At 41.7% G+C, this 16,835-nt stretch overlaps 1 protein-coding gene across 2 annotated transcripts in view; it reads left to right on the top strand.

Annotated features, from left to right (window-relative positions):
- cavin4a (caveolae associated protein 4a) overlaps nucleotides 1-10,037 on the top strand; it is a 31,712-nt gene extending 21,675 nt beyond the window's left edge. For both annotated transcript variants that reach the window (XM_011486221.3, XM_078934435.1), the window contains exon 3: nucleotides 7,561-10,037. In XM_011486221.3, coding sequence (XP_011484523.1) covers nucleotides 7,561-8,145 — 585 coding nt within the window. In that variant the 3' untranslated portion in view covers nucleotides 8,146-10,037. The remainder of the gene's footprint in view (nucleotides 1-7,560) is intronic.
- Nucleotides 10,038-16,835: the final 6,798 nt, after the last annotated feature.

The raw sequence follows: 16,835 nt of genomic DNA, 5'->3' as shown, positions 1-16,835 counted from the left end.
CGCATTGAAAGTTATGGTTTTTTGTCAGAGTAAACTTCAATGGCTTTTCAACAGGTGGACGTCATTTTCAGGTGTGTCGGCTCATCCTACTCGGAGTAGTGATGCTCCAAGTAAAACATGTCATTTCCTCTTGCCAGCAGGTGGCGCTACACTTTTTCCAGATTTTTTCACTGCAGATGTGTTCAGAGTCAGACTACAATCATGCACATCAATTTTGGATCAGATTGGATTATGCATGGCTGAGTAATGGCCATTTTTCTTTTCATGGCGTGTTTTCGAAACAACGTTGAATTTCTACGCGCCGCCACGGTCACAAACAACCGTAAAAACTTAAAAGCTTCGCAATTTAACATCGGACATGTGTTTATTTTACAAAACCAAAGTTTGGAGTCATTACTCTCAAATCTCTAGGAGGAGTTCGTTCTAGAAGGAGGCCTGCAAATGTCCAAAATAGAGCAAAAATGACATATTGACATCAATATAGCAGACTTCCTGTGCAACTGACAGCTTGGTACCTACAGACTTTTTTGTAGGTTTCCATCTGATGAACATGCCCTGAAAAAATCAAGCTTGTACGTTAAAGCGTATGCGGGGCGTCGGGACAAAAGTCATTGTAGGTGGCGCTGTCGAGCCGTTTTTGCGCGCCCATGCCAATTTCTCATAAAATATGAAATTTTTCGCGACTCCTGATGTGTGTGCCAAATTTGGTGAGTTTTGGGGTATGTTAAAGGCCTCAAAAATGCGATTCTTCCGGCGGAAGAAAAATAATAATAATAAACCTAACAGATACAATAGGGTCCTTGCACTCCGTGCTCGGGCCCTAATAAACCTAACAGATACAATAGGGTCCTTGCACTCCGTGCTCGGGCCCTAAATATGAAGTTTTTGCACTTAATTAAAAAAAAAAGTCTCAAGTCTTTTAGTTCAAGACTCAAGCTACGTTCACACCGCCCTCCACAGCGTTCAAGCTGGCCATTCCAACGAAAAGGTTTTTATTACCTTTTTTGGGGCTCTCCCTACAAACATGTGGCCATTAAGTGTGCGCTGAAAGTTAAACTAGGTTGAACTCTGTTGAACAATCAGGGACTCAGATTAGTAGTAAAGTTTAGACTTTGTTAATCTGGTGAATCCAAACATGGCGACAAACCTGTCGATATCCGCGTTTGTTTTTTCAATGAAAATAAACTAAGTTCACTCTCCTGACATGATGCTACTCCATATCCACCAATGCAAGGACGCTGGCAATGAACCGGACCGTTTCAAGCCCAAATCGGGAGATCTGCATCGCTTTGGTATTTCACACCAAGCCTCTTCCAACAGTAGGTGGTGGACATTTGCTAGTAAACAGCACCCTCTGCTTGTCCAGTGTGAACACCATGGGCTAAATACGTGTTCCTGAACTTGTGTTTAGCGCATTCTTGAACATCTTGAACTTCTTGAAATGCCCGATGTACATAGCTTTAGGTCTCAGCATGTGAAACTTAAGTCTGAGTCTCAAGTCCAGGTCCCCATCTCCTGGTCTCCCCACTGCTTTAGAGTTACCAGTTTTAGGGTGTATTCTGACTGGACAGTTTAAGTGAACCAGAGTTTCTTTCCCACGATAATCCAGAACAAATTTTCTGTCTGAAACAGACAGTCAGACAGATCTGACACATCTTTCAAGGTGGTCTCAGTTTGTTTCCAATTGGACTGAGCTTTGGTTTTCACTGAGATTTCCCAGTCTGAATACAATCCGTCCTCTGAGTGGAACAACTGGACCAAAGAGGCCATCGTAGCTGGTTCGTCACGTGATGTAAACAGAGTAGAAATGAAGGAACCAATGAGCCGTGGACAAATGTAAAGCAACGATTGTCGTTTTATCAAACAGAAGAAGAGTTTGTTTATTTGTTAGAACATTTATTTTAACACTGCTGAAAACGCTTCATACATGCTTTTCTAGGTCATATTAAAAACAACCCTGTAGTTTCCCTACTGGAATTCTCTTAAACAACACCATAACACCACAACGATGAGACACAGCAACTCATTAAAATGTGATCAGAATAAGACAGACTTATATATATATTAATATATTTTGCCATATTGCTGCAGTTAAGGTGAATTTTCTTAGAGTTTTTTTTGTATGCCTTCAGTGCAGTCATCTCCTTTGTCTCACATGCCACTGTTATAGCTCGAGCTATGTTAAAAATGTGTCTTTCTCTGGTGTAAATGAAACAAGTCTCCCGTATTTAGGGTCAATATTGAATTGGTAGATAGATAAATATCCCTGAAGCATCAGTGTTGCTTTACAAAAAGCAGGTTTTTTATGTATTTCCTAGATCTTGAAATGCTGGACAGATGCGTTCATTGACTGTCAAATACCGTACTTTAATTATGCAGTCATCTGCTGACGGCGATGTCCAGGTATCATTGTTCCTTTCTTTAGCCTCATACATTGTCAATCTTTCCCATCTTTCACCTCCACGCTCCAGGCTTTTGAAGATGCCGAACCTTCAGTTGGATCAGAGCAGATCCATCAGATCAGCTGTGGAGGCTGTCTTTGTGCTTCACAGGGTTAAAACATGAATAAATGCTCTGGATGAAGGTTTCCCGTCTGTGAACCTCAGCAGTGCAGGAGATCATGCTGCGCCCGGCTCAGGTCGGTGCCGCCTGCAGGACAGACCCTCGCAGTGTCCGGTTTCTTGGTGACGGATGCGCTGTCAGTTATTCTAAGGCCTCCGTTCGTCTCCTAATATAGAGCTTCAGCTTCAGACGTTTAAGCAAGTCTTTGTTGGGGGAAAAGGCGGAGCTGCCGGCTGAATGATGGTGGCCGGCAGTAATAAGACAAAGATAAATGGCTGCCGGCCGGCGCCCAGGGCCGTTCCGCCTCGGCTGTTGTTCAGGACGCCGGACATTAGAGGACGAGGTTTAATTTTAGGGAAGCTAATGAGTGTGAGTTTGTGATGTTTCTGCTGTGTGTCACAGAGGAGATGAGCAGTGACAGCTCATGAAATGAAGCGCCTGCAGGAAAATGCAATTAAAAAGGTCACCCAGCCAATGACAGCAGCATGGTAACAGCATGTTCAGAAGGCTGAGCTCGCATTAACAGCGCATCTTTGAGTGATTGCAGAATTTATGCAGTAGTACACCCAACACAAATTCAAAGCTGACGGTTTCCCCTATTTGTCATCCAGTAAATCAGCCATAAACATGAATGTTTAATTTCAAGACTGCAATAACTCAGTGAGCACATGAGACAGCTGAGGAAATGTATTAGTCTTTTGTTTTTATGGTTGTTCTTTATACTATTTCAGATTTTTAAGGTAAGTTTTGCAGTGCAGAGATTTACATTTTTTGATTTTCATCTTTAGACAATTTTAATCTAAGATGTTTTAATGATGATTAAATGATAGACTTAAAAGAGAGTTCCTTTTTTGTCTTCTTTATCCCATTTGTTATTTTTCGAAGATATGTTGTGTTCGTTGTGTTCATCGTTCATAGTATTGTTGAATTGATTTGCTTTTATTGTCACACAAGTAAAAGTGCAACAAAATTGTATATTCGGATTCTTTCTGTGACCTGTTTGTTTTTTTCCTCATAATAATTAAAAGCTCACTTTAGTTCCACCCTTTGGTCCATGGACAGTCCATCTGCATTCACACTGAAGTGAGCTGTCCCAGAGTTGTCTATTCACACAAACAAAACAGTGCCAACTCTGTCTCTCAGTAATCTTTTGTGTCTTTGAAATGAATTAACCCTTGTGCTATCCTATTACCCCACCCTTAAATATGCATGTTATTCCTACCATGACAAAGGTGGATAAAGGTGGAAAGATTTCATGTAATCCATGGACACCAGTGAAGATCACAAATCACTGAAGAAAAAAGGTTCAGACTACTGTCTAGTGGGTCTAGATGACGCAACTCCCAATGGTAAAGTGCCTACGATAGCACAAGGGTTAAATGGTGACATTATTTTGCTTACTAAATGGCTGGAGGTGGATCTGTGGTTGGCGCTCTTGCTTTCCATCTGGTTCAAATCCCAACTGGGAGGTTGCGTGGACTTTACATGTTCTTCTTATGCATTCATGGGTTTTTTCTCCAGGCACTCCGGTTTTCTCCTACAGTCCAAAAGCAAGCTTCACATAGGTTAATTGGTGTCTCTAAGTGTGTGTGGCCCTGGGACAGACTGGCGGCCTGTTCAGGGTGTATTCCTCCCTCATCCAACAGTAGCTGGTTGGCTCCAGCAACCCTGTGACCCCTGAAAGTATTCAACAGGCTCGGAAAATCGCTGGATTTACCTCATTTCTAAATGTTAAAAAAAAGTTTCTCATTTAAATGTTAGCCAATAAGGAAGTGTTTCAACAAATACAATATGCTGATTTGACTAAAAGCTGGAGAAAAGTTCTTCAAGATAAGGTTTTTGCAGACTTAATTTTTGTTTTCTTTATGCCTTACATTGTTTCTCTGCACACTTCAGCGCTTTCACCCCCCCCCCCCCCCCATCTTCTAACCGTCCTGGCAGCCCCCCACCCACTTTCAGCACCACTCAGGTTATTAATACTTGCTTTGACCCACATTTTGTGTAATTATTGTTTCTTCCTGCGCGCTCGGACTCGATCTGACGACTTTTCACTGATTAATGAGTGTGATGACTGCAGGTGGCTGCAGCTTAACAATATTAAATTCCTCTCACATCCAAAGTCACCTGTGGGGGACAGCAGGTGGAGCAGACGGGAGGACGTCAAGTTGTTGTCATCCATGACAAACATGGATGTTCTGCTGATGAACACTGAGTTTAGAGGGGAAAAAAGGAAGAAAGGGAAGGATTAAAGGATTACACATGTCGAGACTGTACCTGCATACACTTTTGTGGGATTATTTTAGCTGCTGTTAGAAACACCAGAGCCACCGATCCAACCGGGACCAGCTTCCCCCCGCGCCCCCCTCACCCCTCACCATATGGCCAGGTTATTATTACTGCAGGTCTTGAGTTGCAGGTGCAGTTCCTGCCAGCAGTTTCCTCTCCGATTCAGCTTCGGTTACTCCTCATTGATAAAAATAGAAGAACTGGATCTGATGACGATGGGAAAGGGGGGTGGGACTGCAAGTCAGACTTGTCTCAGAGGAGCATCATGTTTCTATGAGTTGGATTTGCAGCACAGGGATTTATCTGAATGATTGCACGAGAGAGCAGATGTGAGTTTAAGGTTTCTAACTGGTGTTTGATTGAGAGGGACTTTCAAAGTTAGAGGTTATAATAAAAGAGGGTACAAGTGCATCAGTGTCCTGCTAAAGTCACTGATCACACCAGTATTCACCACGGCGCTGATTTTAGAATTGTTAAGTGTCACAACCAGGACTTATAAACTCTAAAGACTGTCCTTAAATTGTCTGGAAGTTTCCGAGCTTCAATAATAAAAATAATAATTATAAAAATAACAATGTTTGTTTTTTTTAAATCAATGTTTTAAAAACATGCAGGATACACATATGACATGAAAATGAGTCAACTATGACTTAAATAATCTTAAATTAATAACCAACCCTTTTAATTAGTTGTTAATTAGTTTATTTTTATCTTGCAGGAAAAACAATCTGAATATGTTGCCAGTCCAAAGTATTCTTTTGATGTTTTCCAGTCAGGTTTTAGACCCCATCATAGCACAGAAACTGCTCTTATCAAGGTAACCAATGACATCCGCCTGAACACTGATGATGGCAAAGTCACTGTCTTAATGCTGCTAGACCTGAGCGCTGCCTTTGATACTGTTGATCATGGGATCCTTTTGCACAGACTCCAAGACTGGGTTGGCATCTCTGGATCTGCCCTAAGTTGGCTCAAGTCTTATCTAGAAGACATGAAATATTTTGTTGAAATTGGGAGTTGTGTCTCAGACTACATGGGCTTGAATTGTGGTGTGCCCCAGGGATCGATCCTGGGACCCCTTCTGTTCAACCTCTACATGCTGCCACTAGGGCAGTTAATACGCAGTAATAACATAACTTATCACAACTATGCAGATGATACTCAGATATATGTGTCACTGACAACAGGTGAATATGGGCCGGTGGATTCTCTCAACCACTGCCTCCAACAGATCTGTGCGTGGATGCAGAACAACTTTCTCCAGCTAAACTCAAACCAGACCGAAGTTATTATTTTTGGCCCACAGAAACAAAGAGAAAGTGTCAGCAGCTACCTTCATTCTCTGTCTCTGAAACCCTCAAATCAAGTCAGAAATTTAGGGGTAATCATGGACTCTGACCTAAACTTTAACAGCCATATCAAGTCAGTAACATCAGCGGCATTTTACCACCTGAAAAACATTGCCAAAATCAAAAACATAGTGTCAAAGCCAGACCTGGAGATACTTATTCATGCATTTGTCTCCAGTAGGTTAGACTACTGTAACGGCCTGCTCACCGGCCTCTCAAAACGAGCTGTAAAACAGCTTCAGTACATCCAGAATGCTGCTGCTCGAGTCTTGACCAGAACCAGGAAGTATGATCACATTAGTCCTGTGCTCAGGTCTCTGCACTGGCTCCCTGTACCTGAAAGAATAGACTTCAAAGCAGCTCTGCTTGTGTACAAGTCTCTCCATGGCCGCGCACCAAAGTACATCTCTGACATGTTAGTGCCATATGAACCATCTCGTACTCTGAGGACCTCAGGGGCCGGCCTCCTGTTGATTCCCAGAGTCAGAACTAAACAAGGGGAATCAGCGTTTCAATATTCTGCAGCTAAAATCTGGAACAGCCTCCCTGAAGTCGTAAGACAGGCCTCTTCTGTGCTCATGTTCAAATCTAGACATAAAACATTTCTGTTTAGCCGTGTATATGACTGAAAGGTCTTATCTGCACTTTTCTTTCCTTTCCTTCCTTTATTTTTAAATCAATTTTCAAATTTAATTATTTATTTATTTATTTATTTTCTTTTGTTTTAAAGTAAATTTGTTGATTATTTCTATGATGTATTGTGATTTTAATGCATTTTCTGTTTTGTGAAGCACCTTGAATTACTTTGTGTAGGAATTGTGCTATACAAATAAACTTGCCTTGCCTTGCCTATTCTTTTGTTTGTTGTTTTGTTTTCTTAAAAGTAATTTGTGCCAATAGTGATTTAGATTTAACTCTGGACAAGTGTCACAATGTTTAAGTTTTAGATCAACAGAATATAAACAAAACTCGCTAAAATGTTGACATTTTGAACCTAATAACGAGTTTCAACACAAAAACTGATTTTTAAAGCATGTTGTAAATCAAATTTTGAAGTAGTTTATTTTGTATTGAATAGAATAGAATAGAATAGAATAGGGATAAAAGCAGCTCTTTCAACCCCAGAATAAGGGAAAATACACGAATAAAGCATACGTACAAAATGTTCTTAAACAGTTTCTGTATTTCTCTCTGCATTCTGTCATAGTTTCTCTTTATTTACATTATTTCAAGAATTATTGGAACATAAAGGAGATGTTGTGTTGTTCTTCTTTTCTTCATGCTATTTTTTAAACCCCTGATGGTCGTCAAGAGTGTTCAGGTGTTTTGACGTTGACAGATTTTGCTCCTTGTGTCATTTCAGGGAGAGACGGAGATCCCATCAGTGGCCGTTACCAAAACTCCTAAAGGCCCCACCCTGGAGAGTCTGGACATTGAGCCGGACGCATATGACCTCCCCGCCGACCTCTCCTCGGATGAGGAGTACCTGAGCGTGGAGGAGGCCGACCCCTCACGAGCGGCTCGCATCAAGAAATCAATGGTGAAGAGCACGGAGACCCTAAAGGCCGCTTTCTCCAAGGAGAATATGACCAAAAGGAAAGACAACCTGGGAACCAGGTTCCACAACCTGGGCGAGAAGGTCATGCCGCCGGAGCGCCGGGAGAGGATGCACCAGGCCGGCGAGCGGCTCAAGCAGTCTGGCGAGCGGCTCAAAGAGAACATCGCCAAGAAGGCTCCGACGAAAGAGACTTTTCGCATCAAGTTGAAGAAGGAACGAGCCGTCGCTGAGGGGCAAGAGGGTGCAGAGGCTGAGGGTGACGTCAAGGCCAACGAAGAGGAGGCCACAGGTGGGGTACCATACACAGAGGTTGCCCTAGAAACCAAGAGGGAGGGGCCAGTGGAGGAGGCCGGCGCCACCAGGATACAAGAGGGAGAACTGAGGAAATAACTAAACCGGAAACCTGACTAAGGAGGTAGTGGGACTTTGAAGGAAGAAGGTCTGTGATGGATGATGGAGATGAAGGAGTGAGATTGCAAGAGTCAAAATATTACCAGATTATTTTTATAATCTGAACAGTTAGGCCATCGTATGTTGTTTTTAAACAGAAAAGTGAGAGGTTCCGAGATTGAGATGATCAAGATTATCCGTCTGTGAGTCCAGATCGTTAACAGGTTAAGATGAAAGCAAAAGGATGCGGACATTTGTGTGAGACTCTCATCTGTGGCTCCGAGTAAACCGGTTAGATGAAACGAGCTTCAGTGGGTCGTTGAGAGAAGTCTTCATCGGACTGGTTTCTGCAGCAGCGTTCAAACCCACGTGCGGCATGTTGCTTCAAGTGTTTGCTTTGATGTTTACACTCCTTAAAGTCCCACTCCTATTATCTCCTTGATCTATTGTAAACACGCTCCCAGTGGTCTTTATTTTACTGATTGTCATTTTTAGCCTAAATCAAAACACCTGTGTTGCTGTCTAGGACATAGTTTCTACAGAGCGGCAGTTGTCCATTAGAAATTTACAACAGAGTAGTGGACGGGACTCTTGACACAGAGTAAGTCTTCCCTCATTTCCCATCATCCTTCTAAATTTAAACTTTCTCACTAGCTTTCAGCCCCTCACACCTCCGACCAATATTAGCGGTGCAACAAAAATGATGAGCAATATCGGAGCTATCCAGCCTTACAGGATTGAGCCAGATGTCAGCTCAGACGAGGAAAACAAAGACGTACATGGATCTAGTCGTCTACAAGTGAATGCATCAGAATGGAGCGGAGTGGGGAGCTTGACGCCTGCCCCGTGTATTTTCTGCGTGATGAATTCGAATCTTTTTCTAACAAAATAGTTTTCATCTGCTCCTGATTCACAACAATTTGAATTAAAAAAATGCTCATGAATGCAATTTTCATTACACCTTATGTCCTCAATTATCAGAATAATGCCACAATAATATATTAAAAACCCTAAAAACATCATTTTTATTGGAGGGGGTCTTTAAACTATGGCTATGTCCAAATTCCCGCCCTAATCCCTAACTACTAAAAAATATATAGTGCGGGGCTATGTAGTGCCATTGATTTTAAAAGCAATTTGGACACAATGCCCTCTACTTGTCTTTCGAATATGGCATCATTGATTTCACAAGGTTAAAATCTAATTGATATCAGCGTTTTGCGACAATCATTCATTAATCTACTATCTTCTGAAGATAAAAACATTGAAGGTTTATCAAAATTATACAATAAAGTACATTTTCTTGAAAAGAATTGTTCAGACATAATGCATTGTGGTCTATATTTGCCAATCTCATGAGCATCGATGCACACTGGTTTTTCGCAGAGACTTCTGGGAAATTTCTAGGGCACTTGATTTTGGAATTGTATATTCACTATGTAGTGAGTAGTGAAGGAATTCGGACACAGCATATATCTTTATTAAATGTTTTTCTCACTGCTGCCTTAACACCTGAGTGGGTAAATAACACTCACAGAAGGAACATGGTGGATTTAGGTCAGTCTGAGCTCTCATGTTTAATGGCTTCATCAGCTTTTGTCTAATTTTGGAGAAAGAAAGTTAGTTGAAGGGTAAATGTTTATTAGTCGGACCTCCTCTTTCCTCACAATCCCAGATTTTAAAATTTTCAGCACAACAACCATAAAACGCTTTAAATGTGTCCAATAAAAGATCTGCTTTCTTGTTTGTCTTGAAACATCAGTGACGTGTCTTATTCTGAAAAATACCTCCAGTGTAACTTCAACCTCATTTCCTTCCAAATTGATGTTTCTGCACTGCTAATAGTGTGTGAATTTACTCCAGTGAATTAATAAAATTTGATTTATTCTTTCTTTTCTGTTGTTTTTGTTTCAATTTTGTTTCTAATTTTGCATTAATTTTTCAAAGTCTCAGTCAGAAGACAATCACTGTTTGTTTTAGGCTGTACTCTCAACGTTTTGTTTTTTTTTATAAGTAAAATTACTAAAAATCAAAAATAAAAAATATATAAGTATCTAGACTCCAAAATACATCAACTTTTTTTGTTGTTTTCTGTGGCATGTAAAGAGAATCATTTCTTTTTTAGCTAAAAAGTTGTGCATATTAGGTACATTTTGATCAAAAACCTGCAGTCTTTGGACAGTCTTAAATTTAAATGCACAATATACAACATCACAATATTTAAAGAACATAAAGAAATCCCTGTATGCCAGGGACAATGCCAATTGCAATGCTTTATGATCTCTGATCTTTACCTATGTTCAGGAAAAAATAAAGCAAATTTCTCTGATTTTTAGATGGGATTGCAGTAAATTGTGTGTGTTCATTAAAGACATACAAATGGAGCCACAGCTGAATCCAAAGCAGAATATAAATGCTTTACGGATAGATACATAGATATATGTCCTGAAACGTCCAAAAAAATTGCGTGTTGGGTGTGTTTCAGGTTTCCCCAAAAATCAGAGATCCTCTCTGCTGCTGTGGAGTAAATCCTATGAAAGAAATGGAAACTGTTTGCTATATGATAAACCAAAAAAACAACTGAAACTGTGCAGAACCGGGAAATAACTCTCTGTTCTTGGTGGTTTTCAAAGACAGTTAGTTCACTGCAAATTGGAATCATCTTTCATGATCATTTTTCAGATGGATTGATTTTTTTAACCCTTATGCTACTCTAGGCTCTTTAACGTTGGGAGTTGGGTCATCTAGACCCACTAGACCAGGGGTGGGCAATTCCAGGCCTCGAGGGCCGGTGTGTCTGCATGATTTCCAGATAGTCTTGCCCTACTCATGGCTGATTACCTGGTTCAGGTGTGTCCAGCCAATAATCTTGCCCTACTCATGGCTGATTACCTGGTTCAGGTGTGTCCAGCCAATTAGAACATGCCAGAGCAGGGTATGCTGGAAAACATGCAGGAATGCAGCCCTCAGTGCCCACCTCTGCACTAGACAGTGCTCTGAACCTTTTTTCTTCAATGATTTGTGATCTTCACTGGTGTCCATGGATAACATGAAATCTTTCCACCTTTATCCACCTTTGTCATGGAAAGGAGAACACGTCAATGTAAGGGTGGGGTCATCTAAGATAGCACAAGGGTTAAACTGCTGAGAAGACAGATGAGTAATGAAAGAAAATATCAGGGTTTTTGTTTTTCTTAATAAAAAAAAACTCATATTAGTTTTATTCTGATTGAATCTATTTTAAAGTCCATAGGTATGAAGTATTCAATCACATGGAATCCATGGAGTCTTACAGTTGTTTGAAAAAACAAATGGACCCAATTCCTTATTGAAATGGTTTGGAAATGGTTTGGTAATGTTAGTCTGAGTCAAAGGACAGGCAATGTGACCGGTGAACAGCTTACAATGGACAGGAACCCCGTTGAGAAAGCTGGGAAACATTCAAAACGATAAAAGTACATTTTATGATGTACCAGTGAGGTAGAAACAGGAATTGAATGTCAAATTAAGAGCTTCATATGAGAAGTAAGGCTGATTGAGCTGTTCTGGGTTGAGTTTTTAGGTTTTTCTTTCAGCTCTGTGGTCCCATCTTCACCAAATGTAACATCACCTAAACTTTTCAAAACTTTACAAAAAGACGAAAAACAAACTTCACAGCGGTTGGAACATACCCACTCATTGTTGACCTGAAGATTTGTAACCTGCCAATAAAAATAAGACAACTGAAGTAAATTTACTGAAAAAATGAAGTTTGTATAAATTCCCTCCAAGCATAATTATTGCCCGCAGCAGCAGTCATTGACTGCAAGGACCTCATTGTTTTTTGCAGTTGCAAAGATTTCGGCGCCTTTCAGCGAAAATTTGACCCATACTTGAAAAGTCCCCATAATGTACACACCTAGGATAAATTGAAAATAAATTTTCCACAAAGTCAACATCACCCCCCGAAGACGATGACATCACAGACATCATGTGGGTGGCCGTGGGGTAGCGGTAGGGCGGTTGACCCATGATCGTTAGATTGCAGGTTCGATACCCGCCTTGCACGCCCATGTGTCGAAGTGTCCTCGGGCAAAACACTGAACCCCACCTTGCCTCTGGTGGGAGGTTGGCGCCAGCGTTTGGCAGCGGAGCCGCCATCAGTGTGTGAATGTGTGTGTACATGGGTGAATGGGACTGTGACTGTGACTGTAAAGTGCTTTGGGCCTTCGAAAGAGGGTAGAAAGCGCTATGTAAGTATACGCCATTTACCATCACGGCGAGTGATACCGTAAAAAAAGTTAATGGGTGGAAAATAACGTATGGGGCCGAAAGAAAATTATTTCAAAATACATTTATGAAACCCAAATACACGTGATGGGGATGTCCCAAGAGAGTTTTGAAATCATTATGGGACGGCCACACGACCTTCGCCTTGGCGAACTCTGAGAATTGCCGATTTTTGTGTTTTGTCTTTTGTTTGAGCAATTTTCTCGAAATAGCACACACTTGCTGCCAGATACAGTCTACAAACACCACAGAACTGTTGTTGACCTTTGACCTTGGGAAAAGACCGCCATCTTGCATTTTGAAAAAAAGGCACCTTTAGCACCAGATACAAAGGAAAACTCGTCCTAGGGATTTATAGCGATCATATAACTGCTCAGGCATCCATAGCAAGGTACTTTGGACAAAATGTTGGAATTAGAAGTTGTAGATTTTGAACGGCGTTTCCTTGGCACATTCGCAACCGTTGCGATCTTAGTTAGCTCGCACATTTTTTATTGGAATGAGATATGAGATTCTCTGGCCCACGCTGAACAAAACGATGTAACATACAACAAGATCGATTAAGGAATGTGGGCGTAGTTAGCAAAAAACCTCTGTTGCCAACAGTGGCGGTTCTACCCTGAATTACTCCCCGGGCGAGACCCTCCTCTGCCCCCCCCCCCCCCCAATAGAGTCACTTTGTCCATTTATTGTAACTGAAAATACAGTTAGGAAATATTTAATAAACACAAATAATCTGAAATAAATATTATAAACTACAAATCACACAAATAATACACTAGAATAAATGTGACTGCAGCACTAAGAACAGAAAACACTAACTAAAACCTAACCTTTGTGGCCTTCCTGATGCAAGCTTGTCAATAACGTCATCATATGAAATCTGCTCCCCCCCTGAATGATTGATACTAACAACAGCAGGTTAGTGAGTTGCTCCTGAGACATTGGTGATCTCAGGTATGACTTGATCAACTGGAGTTTTGAAAAGCTAACAGCAGCAGCAGCAGCATCAGCAGCATCAGCAGCAGCAGCAGCAGCAGCAGCAGCAGCATCAGCAGCAGCAGCAGCAGCAGCAGCAGCAGCAGCATCAGCAGCAGCAGCAGCAGCAGCAGCAGCAGCAGCAGCATCAGCAGCATCAGCAGCAGCAGCAGCAGCAGCAGCAGCAGCAGCAGCATCAGCAGCAGCAGCTATAGCTACAGCAGCAGCAGCAGCAGCAGCATCAGCAGCAGCAGCTATAGCTACAGCAGCAGCAGCAGCAGCAGCATCAGCAGCAGCAGCTATAGCTACAGCAGCAGCAGCAGCAGCATCAGCAGCAGCAGCTATAGCTACAGCAGCAGCAGCAGCAGCAGCAGCATCAGCAGCAGCAGCAGCAGCTATAGCTACAGCAGCAGCAGCAGCAGCAGCAGCAGCAGCTATAGCTACAGCAGCAGCAGCAGCATCAGCAGCAGCAGCTATAGCTACAGCAGCAGCAGCAGCAGCAGCATCAGCAGCAGCAGCAGCAGCTATAGCTACAGCAGCAGCAGCAGCAGCAGCAGCAGCAGCATCAGCAGCAGCAGCAGCATGCTACCATCACAGCTTATTTAACATTATGAACTAATATACAACAATAAAACACAACAAAAACTTTGTGTTACAGCAGAGCAGACAGACACACGAATCATAACTAATGTTACAAGTTAAGGCAGAGCAAACATTTAAGAATAAATATCTTAAAAATGACGTTATTTGCAATATTTGGGCCTACTTCAGTTTTGGTCATGATAGACCAAACAAGAGATTTTTCCTCTGCAACGTTGTTGTTGTTGTAGGGCAGGTAGCATTCGAATTTAGAAAACGTGCATCTAGCTATGTGATAATACCCTTTTCTTTGTCTCTTTTCTCCTCTTCTTCTCTTTTCTTTCTAAATTGGGCACCAGCTTTGACCTTTTTACTCCATATTTCAGATGTTTTTGCATTTAGCATAAATGTCCTGACATAGGTATCAAGTCTGTCGACTAAACCAACTGTCATCTAAGTGAAGAATTTTTTTTGTTTTCCCATTTTTTATTTGGGCATTTCACACAAAAATAACCAAAAAAGCATGATTTTTTTATACCTTTTTTATACCCGCAGCCCCCCCCCCCGTTCGTCATACATTTCCAGAAGGAGCGCGTGCAGCTGCACCCAGGGGCGCCAATTCGCTACATGGCGGCGCAATTTTTATTTTTATTTTTTCATCAAGCACTGAGACAGGAGAGAGCGCAGCTGCGGGGCGGGGGCGCCGCCAGGTTTCAGGCTGTTACAAACTCTGTGATATAAGTAAACCAATAGTGATTCATAAAGTATTTTACAAGAGCTGAGCCGCTGGCGCCGCCCCTCCGTCATTTTTCCGCCCCGGGCGATCGCCCGTATGGCCCGTGCCTAAAACCGCTACTGGTTGCCAAGGACATCAAACATTTACTTTTTCCGATTTGTCTGAAACTGATGTCAATCTGTTAGTTATCTCCAGCCGACCAAAACGTAAAATGATTGCGATGGAGATAAAATCAACAGAAAAGCCGCCATTTTGAGAAAAGTTGATTTTTTATCAACTTATCACATGTAGCTCTTACCAATGGAGCAATGTGTTTTTCTGAGTGAGTTGATGATGCTTATTGCAATGCTAGAGCTTTTAGCCACATTAGCATAACTAGCATTTTTAGCATAATTAACAAATGCATCTTTGACTAGCCTTGATCAAAGGTGGGCAGTGAGGACGGCGGTGCTGCGTAGAGGTGGGCAGCGATGGCACGGCGGTGGTGTGTAGAGGGGGTGGACGGGGCGGGTAGCGCCTGCGGGCCATGCAACGTCGCTTGCGGCTTTAATTATTATTGATATTACAGTAAATTTAAATCTAAGTTGAGAAATGTTCTGAAAGTTCAGTAACAGCTTGGTTAACTGACTAGACTCTTCTTTCTTTAAATGTGGTTCAACTGGAAGGCAAGAGGTTTCTCCTCATTTCTCATTTGAACTGGAATCTCCTGTTTTTAGAAAAAAGGGTCTATCCAGCAACACATAAAGGGTTATGGAGAAATTAATCCTTGAGAACCCAGACCCCTTTTTCTTTAAACTGATCTTTTTTTGTTTGTTTTACTTTTTCAATTACCTATACGAAGCCCATCGAGACGACTGTTGTTGTGAATTTGGGCTATACAAATAAAATTGAAGTGAATTGAATCTTTTAATGAGACAAGCCAAAGAACAAGTACATTTCTGATTTTTTTCAGTTACACTGACGTCACCATTGGTTCTCTTAATTGTATACAAAGTCAAATCAACAGTAGGCAACTTTCATGGCAACTCCTGCAAGGATTCTTTTTGGCAACTGGAGGTCCAGGGAATTATTTGAACCCCCAGATAAAATGTACTTAAAATATTCAAATCCGGAACAACTTCACAGATCAGTGCCTTGAAAGACTTTGGCTACGTTCACACAGCCCTCAGCAATGCGCGTTCAAATGACCACTTTTCTGTTTCAGGCTTCAGCATTCAAAACTCTCACATTCACGCGTCACTACGCCACGCAGGTTCCTACAGTCATTTTTAAAACGCTCATCCATTGAACGCGTGTTGAGAGTTAAATCAAGTTAGAATGTGACCACTCAGGGACTTCAATTTGGGGCTATCCAGCTGTACAGTTTTCAGCCAGATGTAGGGTGGTCAACCTCTTATCAGAAGATTTTTTCCAACAGCATTTTTTTGTCTGCTCCTGAATCCCGATTGGAATAAAAAAACACACACAATTGTGTGTGCGAAAGTGCATGGGTGGTGACAGACCTGGGGGCTGGCTCGCCATGACCCGCAGGGGCTCACCTTCCCACTGTAGAGTGGGGAGGGCATTAGGGGTGATATGGGAGGAGGGGGGAAGGAACTTGTTCCTTATTCAAATTGGCTCTTGTATCCCCCACTCTCTCCCCCTCTCTTCCTTTTTTCCTCTTCAACCCCTCCTTCACACTTTTCCCCTCTCCCTCCCCACACACACTAAATGTGACAAATAAATAAAATGTAATAAAAAAACAAAAAGGGGTTTATACAAATGTACACTCTGGCTATCCGAAGATATATAACCTCTTTTTGTAATAATAAAACCTGTCCAACACAAAAGGCCTTCAGCGCTCATCTGTTTGCACAGTTGTTGGACAGAACAAGTAAAAGAAAAAGAAAAAAAAAAGGAATAAAAAACACATGATGAAATGTAATGTGGAGCGTAAGTTTCTTAATATATGTCCTTCATCATCAGGAGAATGCCACAAGAATATGCTAAAATCTCCCCAAAAAACAGGATTTTCATTAGAGTGGTTCTCAAATGACTTCCAGGATATTAATGGAAACAGATGAAACCCTGAAATCTCTTGGTTGTGCAAATGCAGCATTTCAGCCTAGTTAAACTTCAAGGTTCCTCA

This window comes from Oryzias latipes, chromosome 17 (genome assembly GCF_053564925.1).
Source record: "Oryzias latipes strain Hd-rR chromosome 17, Olatipes_Hd-rR_3.1".
NCBI classification, from domain to species: Eukaryota; Metazoa; Chordata; class Actinopteri; order Beloniformes; family Adrianichthyidae; genus Oryzias; species Oryzias latipes.
Note: the sequence above shows the minus strand (reverse complement) of the source record. Positions and strands in the feature narration are given on the sequence as shown.